The sequence below is a fragment of the Rhinolophus hipposideros genome (assembly GCF_964194185.1).
Source record: "Rhinolophus hipposideros genome assembly, chromosome: X".
In the NCBI taxonomy this organism is placed as follows: domain Eukaryota; kingdom Metazoa; phylum Chordata; class Mammalia; order Chiroptera; family Rhinolophidae; genus Rhinolophus; species Rhinolophus hipposideros.
In genome coordinates, this window is record NC_138046.1 from 80,424,832 (window position 1) to 80,438,308 (window position 13,477).

Below are 13,477 nucleotides of genomic sequence, written 5' to 3' on the forward strand. Positions count from 1 at the left end.
ATCATATCCCTACTTTGAATCTTTTTTTTCCTATCAAAATAGAGACAGGAACCCAGAACAGTCACATGACTCCTGAATCCCAAAAACTCACCATTGACAATCAGTTGTATGGTTAGATTTTTGTAGAGGCCATGCTTGTTGTTGCTCAGGGCAAAAGTGTAGTTCCCAGCATGCTTTACATTCACTTCCAGTATTGTGAGTTTGTACTTAAGAGGATCAGGCTGAAAGGTATGGTTTACTGGGAGTGGCTTTCCATCTTTGAACCTGTGAGGCATGGCAAAGAATGATTAGTACAGTGCTGACCTCTAGCACATCCAGCTTTCTGGGGCATTTCGGTTAGGCTTCATCATAATCAGCAAGGAAAGGCAAAACATTGGAATCATTTCCATACAATTCCCAGGCTGGAGTACCTTAGTACAGCCACACTGGTAGTAAAAGATTGAATTTGTGTCTTCCTTTTTCCTTAATATTCAAAACTTTTGGAAAGTGCCCTCACTCATGCTTTCCCTTCTTCCCTTTCCATCCATTCCTTAAGATTTTAAACTCGGATTTTCCTCCCTGACACTCTTTCAAAATCATATTCCCCAAGTTCACCAGCAGTGCCTTATTTATGAAAGCCAGTGGCTTTCTGTCAGTATTTTAACCCTCAGGTCTTCTGAACTGTTTGACTTAGGGACCAAGTCTTCCTCTCTTAGCCTCTGGGACACTGTTCTAATCATTGTTTCGCTCTCTTCTTCCTTGACTGTCTTCTATTTCCTTCCCCCTTAAATATATGCTCCATACAGAGCAAGCACTTAAAATATTTCAGCAGACCAGTGAAATGAGAAAAAGGGCTTTGAATAAGAAATTTTAGGAGTTGCTAGAGAGCTGAATATAAGTAGGATGTTGTGTAAACATCAGTAATTCATAGTAGTAGGATAAGAAAGGCTTATGAACAACCCGCCCCCAATATAAATGTTCCCCTGGGTTCCACCTTTGGGCTCTTTTCTCTCTATGCACTCTGCCTGGGGGCATTTATCCATTCTCCAGTTTACAGCTTCAACACCTACTTTCAGACCCATACTTCCAAATATTCATTAACCATCTCTAAATGAGCTCATCATCGTGTTTCTTTCATGATCCTCTTTTCATCCTGATGAAGCTCATACTGTTAAAAGCACCACCCGTCTCATATTCCACCAATCTTGAAAACTGTGAAGCATTTCAGATCCTTGGGTTTTGATTCATATATCTAATTGGATACTGAATCCTCAAGATTCTCCTCTGCAATGTTTCTCTGATCTATCCCTTCTTATATTCCCATTGTCTCCAGATTATGCAGGCCCATATTATGTCTCACATTAACTATTGCTAAAACCCCCTAAACTGGTAGGTATTTTTCCAGTCTTTCTCCTTTCCAAACCACATAAGGCCACATTAATCTTCCTAAAGCTTAGCTTCAAATCTATCACTCCTGACTCCAGAATCTTTGATGGTTCTCTACGACATACCTTAATAAGCAATACAGATAACAACAACAGCAACAATTTATCATTTACTTCTCAGAACAGTTCTATAACATAGGATATCATCACCCAGATTTTACAGATAAAGTAACTGAAGCTCGGAGAATTTAAGTAACTTGGTTGGTAACTTGATGAACTGGAACTGGTACACAGGTTTGTCTGGCTCAAAAGCCCATATTCTTTCTACCTTATTACTTCTTATCGTGGTATTCAAGGACCGCTATTAGACTGGGTAAGGTCACCTTCCAGACTCCCTCCAAATCTGAGATTGTGGAATTCTACAGTGGTTTTGGCTACCTTCCTATCCATACCTCCTCCTCTCTTTTCAGAGTAGAAAACACATTTTTTTCCAAAAATATGAGAGATCAAGAAAGGAAATAGGAAACAAAGAAACCTGTGGAGGAGGAGATAAAGCACTAGTTTCTGAGGCTGTGAGTGTCCTGAAAATAGGGTTAGGGTTAGAGTATATTTCTGAGTCTTCAGTACCGAGCCCAGGTTCTGCTACATGACTGACCCTCAGTAAGGGTGTGTTGAAGGGGCAGCTCTTAAAGGTGGGGGTTAAAATACTCTGGGAAACAGAGACACCCTGGAAAGAATGCTCTACTTACCACGTTATATTGGGGCGAGGGAAAGCATCCACCCTTACTCCCATTTTGAACATACTTTGCCCAGCTGTCACCTCATAAATGTGTCTTCTCTTGTAACTCACATTGAGGAAGCCTTTCTCTAGAAGTAGAACAAGGATGGAATCAGAGAAAGAAGGTATAACTGAATCCCAATTTTGTTCACCCTTCCTATTAACAGTCACATCCTTCCCAGCCTCAGAGGGTCAATCTCAACAGTCATAAGCTGGTGTTGCTCAATGTGGATTGGAGGGAAGCACTGTTGGCATTTTGTAAGGGATAATTCTGTGTTGTGCAATACTATTTTAAAATTTGAAGGCTGTTTATAATCTTTGCTCTGTTCAATCATTGCCAGTAGTGACCCTCAGTCATTTTGATAAAGAAAAAATGCCCTCATGCATTTCCAATACTTCCTGTGAGTTGAGAACTACCTAATTAAGCCAATCATCTGGGTCTTATTCCTTGCCAGGTGATTATTTAAACATGGACAGGTAATGTATTTCTGAACAATGAAACAAAAGGGTAAATTAGCTTAGGGACTTCTTGGAAAGATTTTTGAAACTCTTAAAAAGATACACAAGTCATGGGATTTTCACTTTTTCCTGTCTCTAAGACACTATTATTGGCATATGGGGTCTGGGACTGTGGCGTGTGGTGGTATGAAGGGCACTTTGAAGATTCTGAGAGTGGCAGAGTAAAACAGGGAAAGGAACCTGGCTTCTAGAGGACACTGCGATCCATTAAGTCTATCAGAACTGGAACTTAAACCTCAGGACTCCTTGTTGTATGAGATAATTGTCCTTATTTTCAGTCGGTTTTTCTTTTCCTTGAAACCAAAGGCAGCCCAATTGATATCAGTGGCTATATGGAACCCAGAGGCTGATAGAACTAAGGTAGGTACCTTACAAACCAGACTGTAGAGGGTTGAACTGAGCTTAAATGGTTTAATTTCTTACTACAGAAAACACCCAGAATGTGTGTGTTTGTATTTTTAAGGATTTGTGTGTGGATAGATATTAGTATTTGTGGCTTAGGGTTCTCATGCATACATGCAAAAATTAGGTATATCTATATAACTGTGCTAGGATGGATATAGATATCAATGTGTGTGAGCATGTGTCAGGATATGTGTATGCATGCATATGTATGTGTATGTGTCTTTGTAAGAAAGGAACTTCACAAACACAAGGTAATCGGATTAAATTGAAGTTCACTTAATTCTTTCCACTAGACAATCTATGGTCACACTGATATCAGAAAAACAAGCTAGAAGCACCCTCAAACATTATATTATGACGATGAGTAAAATGATGATGATGATAGATGAGAAAAATGAAGCTCAGAAAGTTATCCAAGGTCAAACTGCAAATTGGCAAAAGAGATAGAAGATTCAAGAATCTAGTCTTTACACAGGCCAAAATACTGATGAGCTACTTCACCCCAAGTCCTTAAAACATACAACTATTAACTAGTCAACAAGATGCAAAAGTGTGTGAGTTAAATCACAGTGCTCTCCAGCATACAATCCCCATGGCAGAGTGAAAGACCAAAAAAGGGACTTCCTGACATTTGCTAGCTTTTCTGATTTCCACACCAAAGCACTGAGACTCTAAGCCTTAGAGACCATAATACTGGGAGAGAAAATGAAGATATGTCTGCATGATTCCTTATACCGTGTTTCCTGAAAATTAAGACCTAGACGGACCATCAGCTCCAATGCATCTTTTAGAGCAAAAATTAATATAAGACAAACAAATGAGAAACAAAAACTCATAGACACAGACAATAATTTAGTGGTTACCAGAGGGTAAGGGGGTGGGGGGTGGGTGATGAGGGTAAAGGGGATCAAATATATGGTGATGGAAGGAGAACTGACTCTGGGTGGTGAACACACAATGGGATTTATAGACGATGTAATACAGAATTGTACACCTGAAATCTATGTAAATTTACTAACAATTGTCACCCCAATAAATTTAATTAAAAAAAATTAATATAAGACCCAGTCTTATATTAAAATAAGATCCGATATTATACCATTATATTATATTGTATTATATCATATTATATACCCAGTCTTATATTATATTAAAATACGATGTGGTCTTATATTAATTTTTTCTCCAAAAGACACATTAAAACTGATGGTCTGGCTAGGTCTTATTTTCAGGGAAACATAGTATATAGGGAGACAACAGCAGGCAGGCCAGTCCTCAAGAAAGAATTAGGAAAGAAAGTTTTACATACTGTACACTGTGATGGTGATGTTGGCTTGCAGGGCATTGTTGTTGTCTTCCCTGCAAATGTACAAACCCTTGTCTTCCATAGTTACATTCCAGATGGTCAAGTTGCTGTAGCTTTTGTACACAGGGGACCCTTGATACAAGTTCCTTTTCACTTCACAACACCTGGGTATTGTCTTGGACTGTGGGGAGGGAAAGAAAAAAGGAATATAATTTCAATTGATATTATTGAGCACTCTTTGGTACCTAACTTATCACAGCTCTCCAGGAAGCTGAAGAAAATCCCTATGAAGAGCTGACATTTTTCCTGCACGTCTATTAAATCACATATATAACTAATGAAGTTTGATATGATGCAAAGTGAAATGCCAGTCCTCCACAAGACTGGCCTCCTTAAATGCAGAAGCTGCTTATTACTCAGTTTTGTTGATCTGCTTAGCACTTTGCCTGGTTCTTAACCCAGAGTAGGAACTGACTGGGAATGGCAGGGAGAGAGGATATGGGCAGATTTGTAAATATTTGGAGTAGGGACAGTGTCCTTACATCTTGCCGATTAAACACCCAGTTCAGTTTGATTCGTCCATTGAACGTGGTCTCTGCAACACACTGCAGGAAAAGGGTGTCTCCCATTAGAAGTCTCTGGTGGTTGTATCTGATGGAGATATTTTCTCTCTTGGTTTCTGGAAAATAGATCATATGTCATGGTGATACTGACAAAGAAGGCAAGGGAAAAAATCTTGATTATGGAGTATTTTTTAGAATTCTCAATTCCTCATTCCCTTTCTTAGTTGGGAAATGTAGACTCAAAACCAAAACAGAAGGTTCCATGATTCAGAAACCACTAGATGAGATTTTATATAAACTACATCAAGAAGCTTGGTGGTGGTGGCAGGGATTGTCTTTCTAGTTCTTAAGGTTTTTCAGTGAAAAGAATTCTAGAATCCTGCTTAGGAAATTTTATAACCAGTTCAATAACCTCTCCATCAGGAAGATTTTTGTTCTACTATCTCAAGCCATTCAGTCCTTCTGTGGCTAATTCTGCCACCTTTCTGAATTCTCTGAGCAAGGGGTCTTCCCTGAGTTAGAGGCCCATCTTCACTTCTATACAAAGGCAGCATTAACACAGAGCTCCTAGATGTCTATTGTGTAGCCACAATATATGCTATCGTTTCATAGTTTTATAAATACTTATAAAAGCTGAGTATTTATTGCTAGATACTGCCAAACCATTAATTTTATGGGTCAACAGATCAGGCAACTGGTAACAGTCCAAAACTGGGCTTTTTTTCTCTTTTTTTTTCCTTTTTTTCTTTTCTTTTCTTTTTTTTTCTTTCTTTCTTTCTTTTTTTTTTACTGATATGCATACAGTTCTTAAAACAAAAGCTTAGAATCCCTGGTTATTAATATGGAAGAGATTGTAGCTGGAGTAAGGTTTATACAAATAGGAAGTGATTCTCAAGAGGAGCAGGATCCCATTTCCTAACCTGAAAGCACAAGATCACATACCCAAACGCTGTGGGAGATACAATGACCTGTGTGTCTTCCCATTGACTTCAGCAATGCACTGGAGCATGCTGCTGTAGAAGTGGTAGGAAGGTCGGGTCACAGTGAAGCCTTTCCGGGGATCCCAGTTTTGGCTTGCATAGCTGAATGTGGCAGAGTGTAACTGCGGGGAAAGGAAAAGAGGATACAGGAAGACATAAATGTAAAGTTTTCACTAGTCCTCAGTATCATGCCCAAGCTATCTGCTTTGAAGCCATAGGAGAGAATTGGCCTGTCCTCCCCCTCTCTGGCCCAAACTGCCTCCAGATTGAGTCTGGGATGTTTTCTTCTCAGAGATTAGCACAGCTCTGGGCTCAGAGTAGATATTCAACAAATAATAATTATACTAGTAAACACTTGCTATGCATGTGTCAGGCACTGTATTAGCTCATTTAATCTTCACAACCCTATGAGGTAGGTATTACTGTTACTCTCATTTTACAGATGAGGTTTGTAGGGTATACCTTTCCCAACTGATTGCTTATTATTAGATTAAATATCAAGGCTCAGATCTCTTCTATTAGAGTTGTTTAGAGCCTATACTAAGATTCACTATGGCCTTCTTTTTAAGATACGTGAGAGAACCAGAACTGTCAGGTTCCCAGTTTCTACATCTGCTCATCAGAGCGCCTGATATTTACTGATGCTCTGTCACTGTGGGTGGTTCTTTCTGCCTCAGTAAAGGACATGTGAAAAAGACTTTAATGAACTTAGTGGCCTACATAAAGTCCATTTGTAGCTGGTATTTTCATTCATTCAATCAAACATTTAACATGTAACAGTGTCTACTCTGTGCAAGGCCCCAGGGTTCTAGCTGCAAACAGTATAGACTGAATGCTTGCTCTCAGCTAGTGCTTTCTAAACAGACCTGGATTGCTAAATCTTCTTTTGGTGAATAAAAAAGTAATACATACCAATTGTGAACATTTTTCAAAAATATTCAAGAAAATAATGAAAAATACTAATGACTTATAACCCAGAAACAGCCACTAGGAACAACAAAACATGTTTACTTATAGTCCTTTTTCTATGTGTGTATACATTGTTACATAGCTGTACTTATACTGTAAATACAATTTATCCTGTTTTTTTCTATTTTACATTATATCATTAGCATGTTCTTATATTACTAAAAACTCTTCATAAACATAATTGTAATGGCAGTATAATATTGGTTATTTTATTATTTATTTAACCATTCTTTTATTGTTAAATGTTTGTTATAATAATTTTTGGTTTTGCTATTTACAATAATGTGACAATGAATATATCTATTTAAGTCTTTGCTTATTCACCAGACATGATGCATAATTATTAGGTCAAAGAGTACAAACATTTTCCAGGCACTTGATGTATTTTGCCAAAGTCCATCACAGCAAGACCATACCAATTAATGTCCATTGGTGTGTGAGAATAGACCCTATATTTTAAGGAGGATCTTTACAAATTGAAGCATGACCAAAAGAGGATGATAAGAACTATGAAGGTTCTGGAAGCCTTGTGCTATAAGGAATACTTTAAGAAACAGAACATTTTCAGCCTGACAAAAGAGAACATTTTAGGATGGAAGTGGTAGGGGAGATTGGTGATTGGTTGGGGGTTGGGTAGCTCTTTTCCTAGTACATGAAGTATTCTTACTTGGGGACTTGGGAGAAGAATTAAACTTGAGTATAACTTCAGAGGGTAAAATTATGACCAGTGAGTGGAAATGACTGATGCATATTTTGACTTAACCAGAAGATAGTGACCTCTTGAAGCAAGAGCTGGATGACTATTTGTCTGGGATGCTATAAAAAAATTTTGTATCAGGTAGAAAATTAGACTCCAAGGTCTCTTCCAACACAGGTTCTATCTCTTTTTGACTCCCAGTTTAGTTCTCTTACTATTACCCAACAGAATCTACTCAGAGCCTTCTTATCCTTAACCTCAGAACAAGATCATCATCTTTTGTCTAATAACACAAAACTTAGAGTTGAAAGTTTACCACATTTCTTTTTAGTTTCATGTTTTTTAACTTCTTAATTATTAAATCAAATCAAAATATTTAAAAGCATTTTTCAAAAATCACTTTTCACCAGAATCTTTGTTGGACCCCTTTGAGAAGTCCTTGTATCAAAGTAATTTCACCATCACCTAAATGTACTTAACTACCAAACACTAGGGTCCTCAGAGAACCTAACAATTAAAAATCAATAGCCTGAGATAAGGAAAACACAAATAACATGGGATAATTTTTTTAAAAAAGAGAATGGCTGAGAAGGTAACTGAATCCAGTGATAGAGGAGAGTCGAAAAACTTGAGTTTATTACATGCTTATGCAGAAACTCAGTGTCAGTGGGATACTAAAATATTCCACAATCTGATTGCAGAGCTAAAATGAAAACTCTGTCTTAATTCATTTTCCATTTGATCAACTAAAGCTTCAGTCCTAAGAAAGCACTTCATTCACTTAATTAATCTTATAGATCAGTGGTTCTCAAGAGGATGGGGGAGGGGGTTTGCTCCCCAGGGGACATTTGGCAAAGGGAGGAATGAGTTGCTACTGGCATCTAGTGGGTAGAGGCAAGGGATGCTGTTAAACATCCCACAATGGACAGGATAGCCCCCACCCTACAACAAAGAACTATCTGAAACCACATTTCAGTAGTGCCAAGGTTAAAAATCTCTGCTATTAGATTCAAAAATCTCTCTGTTCTGCCCTTCCCCTTCTCTTCCATCCTAAATTAGATCTATATTAGACACTTAATTTATCTGTATTAAACACAATTTCTCAGAATGGGACCCTCCTCTTATTATTGTCTCTACCCCTTCCTACTAACCTGTTCTGACATCCCTCTCCCTACTACACAAACATGTGCTTTAAGTATGTAGTTTGTATGGGAGCTGCCATTTTCATACAAAGCCTGCCTCTCTGGCCACAGTTATTGGTCAAGAAGTGGGCATAGGATTCTAGGTAGGGCAATTAAACCCTTCCCATATTTTCTAATTTGATAATTTTCTAATTTGTTGTCAGAGAGGGAATGCTTCTCCGTTCTTCTTTGGCAATGAAGACTTACTGCACTGTAGATAAGCACATCCCTTTTATGAAAGAAGCAGGTCTGTGGTATTTGAGAGAGGAGCTGTTACTGAACACATGCCTCTGAGGCTTAGCCATACTCTTCCTTTTGAAATATACTTTCGATTTTACCAAAGGCAATTCAAGTGTGTTGGATTTGGTTGGATTTCTGTCCCTTTCAACCAATAATACTAGCTATCCCTTCATTTTTTCATATCTCTATTTGTGTTCTTTTCCCAATTATCTACCTATAGTGTTTCTGCTTATTTATCAGGACCCAGTTGTCACCAGCTCAGTTCCTTACTTAAGACTGCCTCAGGCAAATAGTCTCTTTCTCTTCTGCACTCCTATTGTTTCTGGTACATACAGGTATCTAATAGGGCATTTGGTCAAAAAAATTGCTAAGGCCAGTGTGAAATCTTCTCCCAACACACACACACACACACACACACACACACACACACACACACACACACTGATACCACACTACTTGGTAGGCAATAATTGAACCCTGAGAACATCAATTACGGATATTAAATGAGATCATGCTAGTAAAACTCTCAGTGGAGTGTCTGGCACTGGTAAGGGCCTATAGTGGGTTGAATAGTGATTTCCCCCAAAAGATATATCTACTTGAACTTGTGAATGAGATGTTATTTCTGTAAAAGGTTATATCTGTAAAAGGAATCTTTGCAGATATAACTAATTTAAGGATCTTGAGATGAGATCATCCTGGATTAGGCTGGGCCCTAAATCCCATGATATATGTATGTCCTTATAAGAGACAGAGGAAGAGAAAACACACAGAGAAACAGAGGGAGAAACCACGTAAAGACAGAGCCATAGGTCAGTGTTATGTAGCCCCAAGCCAAGGAATGTGTGGAGCCACCAGATGCTGGAAATGGCAAAGAAGGATTCTCTCCTAGAGGCTTTAGGGGAACTATGTCCCTGCCAATACCTTGATTTCAGACTTCTGGCCTCCAGACTCATGAGAGAATATATTTCTGTAGTTTTAAGCCACTCAGTTTATGGTAATTCATTATGGTCATTTGCTTTTACTATATTTGGACAGTGCTTGGCACAAAGGAGTAAGTGGTACTTGTGTTGGACTGAAGCAAATTATATTGAATTTGACCTCAGGATGAGTTGTGTTTTTCTTCTTCATGAATTTGGCTTTAGTTACTGTTACCATTGGGTAAATTCCCTTGAATACACTGTTGGGTTGCTTTTAACTAAAGCTCACTTCTGCTGAAGCAACACGTTAGAAAAAGGGGCACTCTTCTCTCTCCTCCACCTTCCGAATATCACTGAAATCCAATGATGAGACTGACAAAGCAAGAAGGAGAAAGCAAACACTTATGTGGGTCTTGTGTGGCAGAGCAGGAAGTAGAAATACACAGCCAAGAAGTGACATTTCAATCCTAATGATCATGATTATACAGTACTTTTACTTGTACAGCCTATTGCATTTTAAAAGGCATAATCCACATTCAGTCCCCTACCTGGCTAATGATCATTATCCAACCCGCATTCCAGGTTTCCTCATTCTTAGTCCAGAACTCCTCTCTTTTCAGTGGGCTTAAGGAAACTGACCTGATTCTAGAGAACAACTCAAGAGCTACCGCGCTTCCCTGAAAATAAGACCTAGACAGACAATCAGCTCTAATGCGTCTTTTGGAGCAAAAATTACCTGGTCTTATTTTACTATAAGACCAGGTATAATATAATATAATATAATATAATATAATATAATATAATATAATACACTACAATATAATATAATGTAATACCAGGTCTTATATTAATTTTTGCTCCAAAAGACACATTAGAGCTGATTGTCTGGCTAAGTCTTATTTTCAGGGAAACACAGTATTTACAGTGTGATAAAAAAACAAAAACTCTCCTATACCTTCTTCAGGGGCATCCCTTTTATCCATCTCTCAGATCATAGTAGCCAAGCTTCAGGCTGAAAGTTGTGTCTAAGGGTTGACGTAGGGTCTTCAGCCTATAGCTCTCTTTAAATGACAGCAGTTAAGATGATTTTTTTTTTCAAAATACAATGAGATAATAAAGAAGTTAACATGAACTGTGGAAAATGTCGGTCGATTATAAAAGAATGTGGAATGTTATGGGTTGGTGTTTTGAATCTCCTTTGAGTGGAAGGGGGAGTTTTCTGGCTACCATGAGATTGCCTACTCTAATTAAATCTTAGGTAAAACAGCATCTAAGGCCTTAGAGAAAAGAAAATCCTGGTTATATCTCTACTTCCATACCCAGGGACATCCTCTGGAGGTAAATTGGCTGACTAGTGAGGTTTAATTTTAGAAAAGGATGTCTGAAATTAGCCAGTTCAGTCCCTTCCCCACCTAGTGTTTCCTTTTGGCAGAAGAAAGAGACACAGTGACTCCAAGTCCCACCGGAGGCTAGCCTGGGGAGGAGGAAAAGGAGGCCTGGTGGGTGGATCAGGCCACCTTCCCTACATAGTAGGTAGAGGAAGGATGAGGTGGCCAGCCAAGCACATAAACTCTATTCCAGACTGCATCCTCCCTGATCCACCTATCCCCACATACCACTGCTTCTTTTTGGACCAAGTCCTAAAGACAAGGAGTACCTTCCTTTTCCCTTTAGAAGAGCTGATAGAATGTCCCAGGGAAGAGTGGGAGCTGGTGGCTCAGTAGAGAGAGGACTTCAGCATGGCTCTGAGGACTCCTTCACTGAGCATATAAAGGACTTTCTAACAACCTTAGGGGCAGACAGCCTTGGGAAGAGGAGGGCTTACCAAAAAAGATAGTGTGGCCTTCATGGAGTAGCTAGCAGACTCCAAGGTCTGGTGGAACTTTTTAGAGCTTATGTTCTCCTGCCAAAGGGGCTTATGCATCTTCCTATGCCACATCAGCTGCTGCTACCAGACAATTTCCTGGCTGACCCACTTCTCAGCTTTCACAGCTGTACTGACAAAAGGCACTGGGGAAAATGCCAACAATCCCTTTATAGGAGAATAAGAGGATCTTTGCCTACTGCTGTGGGAGGTTCACAACTTTTCCCTAACAAGAAAATGAGAAAGGGTTAGGGAGCAAAGGAACAGCACACCCAGGAGAGGAACAGAGGTAGCCTATCACTCTGAAGGAGGCCATGAACACTGGAAAGGGAATCAGAATACCTGGGTTTTACTTTTGACTCTTACCTTTATGAACTATAGACCATAAGCAAGTTCTTCCTTTTCTCTAAGCCTAAGATCCCTCAAATGTAAAATAGAAATAATAAAGCCAGTTTTATCCACTTTACAGAGCAGGTACATGTGCATTTCAAAGAAGGTGATATACATGAATCAATTTTAAAATTTGTAGTAATGTTATACAACTATGGATGCTGAGGGCTTTGGTAGCTGTGAAGTGATCTACAAGGGACATATGTTACTACGTTTATCACCAAGATTGATTTAACTAATCAAGCTAGACAGGTGGGTTTCCACTCCCTCTCCTCTTCTCCTTATACATATTTCTGAAAACTATCCACCATTTTCTCTCTATTTAATAAAAACAAACACTCTGGCCCCAGATCTCTCGACATGGACATTTAAATATCGTCCACATTGGTCCTTATAGGACATCTAAGCATCCATCTCCTTTCCCCCTACTTTGTACAACCCTCTTGTGGTGACACTGGTCCAAGGCAAAATGGTAGTATATCTGCTTCTATGTGCTGCTTCAAAGAAGCAGACACAACATAGCTGGAGCAAGTACCAGAAATGAGACTGAAACACTGTCCCCTACTCTATGTATTTCATACTCTAAATAGCAGCAATTTGTCTATCTGAGATCCCGATAATGCAACTTACCAACTGAAGCTTCACATTGACATCAGGAGAAGTGACCCGACATGGCACAACCACCTCCTGGGTTCCAGTAAACACAGTGATCACCAGTGGCATATCACTGTAGGTCTGCACAAAGATCTGCTTGTCATCTGCCGGGGTGAGAAATCAGACCAGGGTTGGTATTGTCATCAGGTTAGAGTCCCTAGTTTTTATATGACCCTTAGAGATCATTACATTTATTTCTGTACTAGAAGAAACTAAGGTTCAGAGAAGGAAAAGGACTCAATAAGGGAATCAACCAGAACTTGAACACAGGTCTCCTTACTCCTAGGCCAGAGATTTTTTTTTCACAAGGACCAGGAAAGTACACGAGTCTGTTCATAAAGGTAAGAGAAATCCATTCTATTAGTTCAACCTCACTGGGCCACATGGTACAAGTCAAATCTCTCATCCACATAATGGTGTTTCTGACACACATCAAACTTTCCATCATCTGAACTTCCTACTGCTTTTCCATATAAACTGCTTTAAAACATATGGGTCCCCTGCACATGATTATGTCACAACCATTTGAGCTAATATCTATAGTGATTAATACATTAGGCATATTATAATTGTATACCAATGATGATCATTTATTTGAGTACTATCTCTCCATACACATGAAAATCAAATTACTACTGTCCTTTTAT

At 38.9% G+C, this 13,477-nt stretch overlaps 1 protein-coding gene across 2 annotated transcripts in view; it reads right to left on the minus strand.

Annotated features, from left to right (window-relative positions):
• The window catches only part of LOC308494672 (vascular endothelial growth factor receptor kdr-like), a 334,242-nt gene that overhangs the window by 189,967 nt on the left and 130,798 nt on the right, over positions 1-13,477 (minus strand). For both annotated transcript variants that reach the window (XM_081042530.1, XM_081042529.1), the window contains 6 exons: positions 12,807-12,934; positions 5,878-6,037; positions 4,915-5,051; positions 4,376-4,553; positions 2,114-2,231; positions 92-264 (listed from right to left, as the gene is read on the minus strand). In XM_081042530.1, coding sequence (XP_080898656.1) covers positions 92-264; positions 2,114-2,231; positions 4,376-4,553; positions 4,915-5,051; positions 5,878-6,037; positions 12,807-12,934 — 894 coding nt within the window. The remainder of the gene's footprint in view (positions 1-91; positions 265-2,113; positions 2,232-4,375; positions 4,554-4,914; positions 5,052-5,877; positions 6,038-12,806; positions 12,935-13,477) is intronic.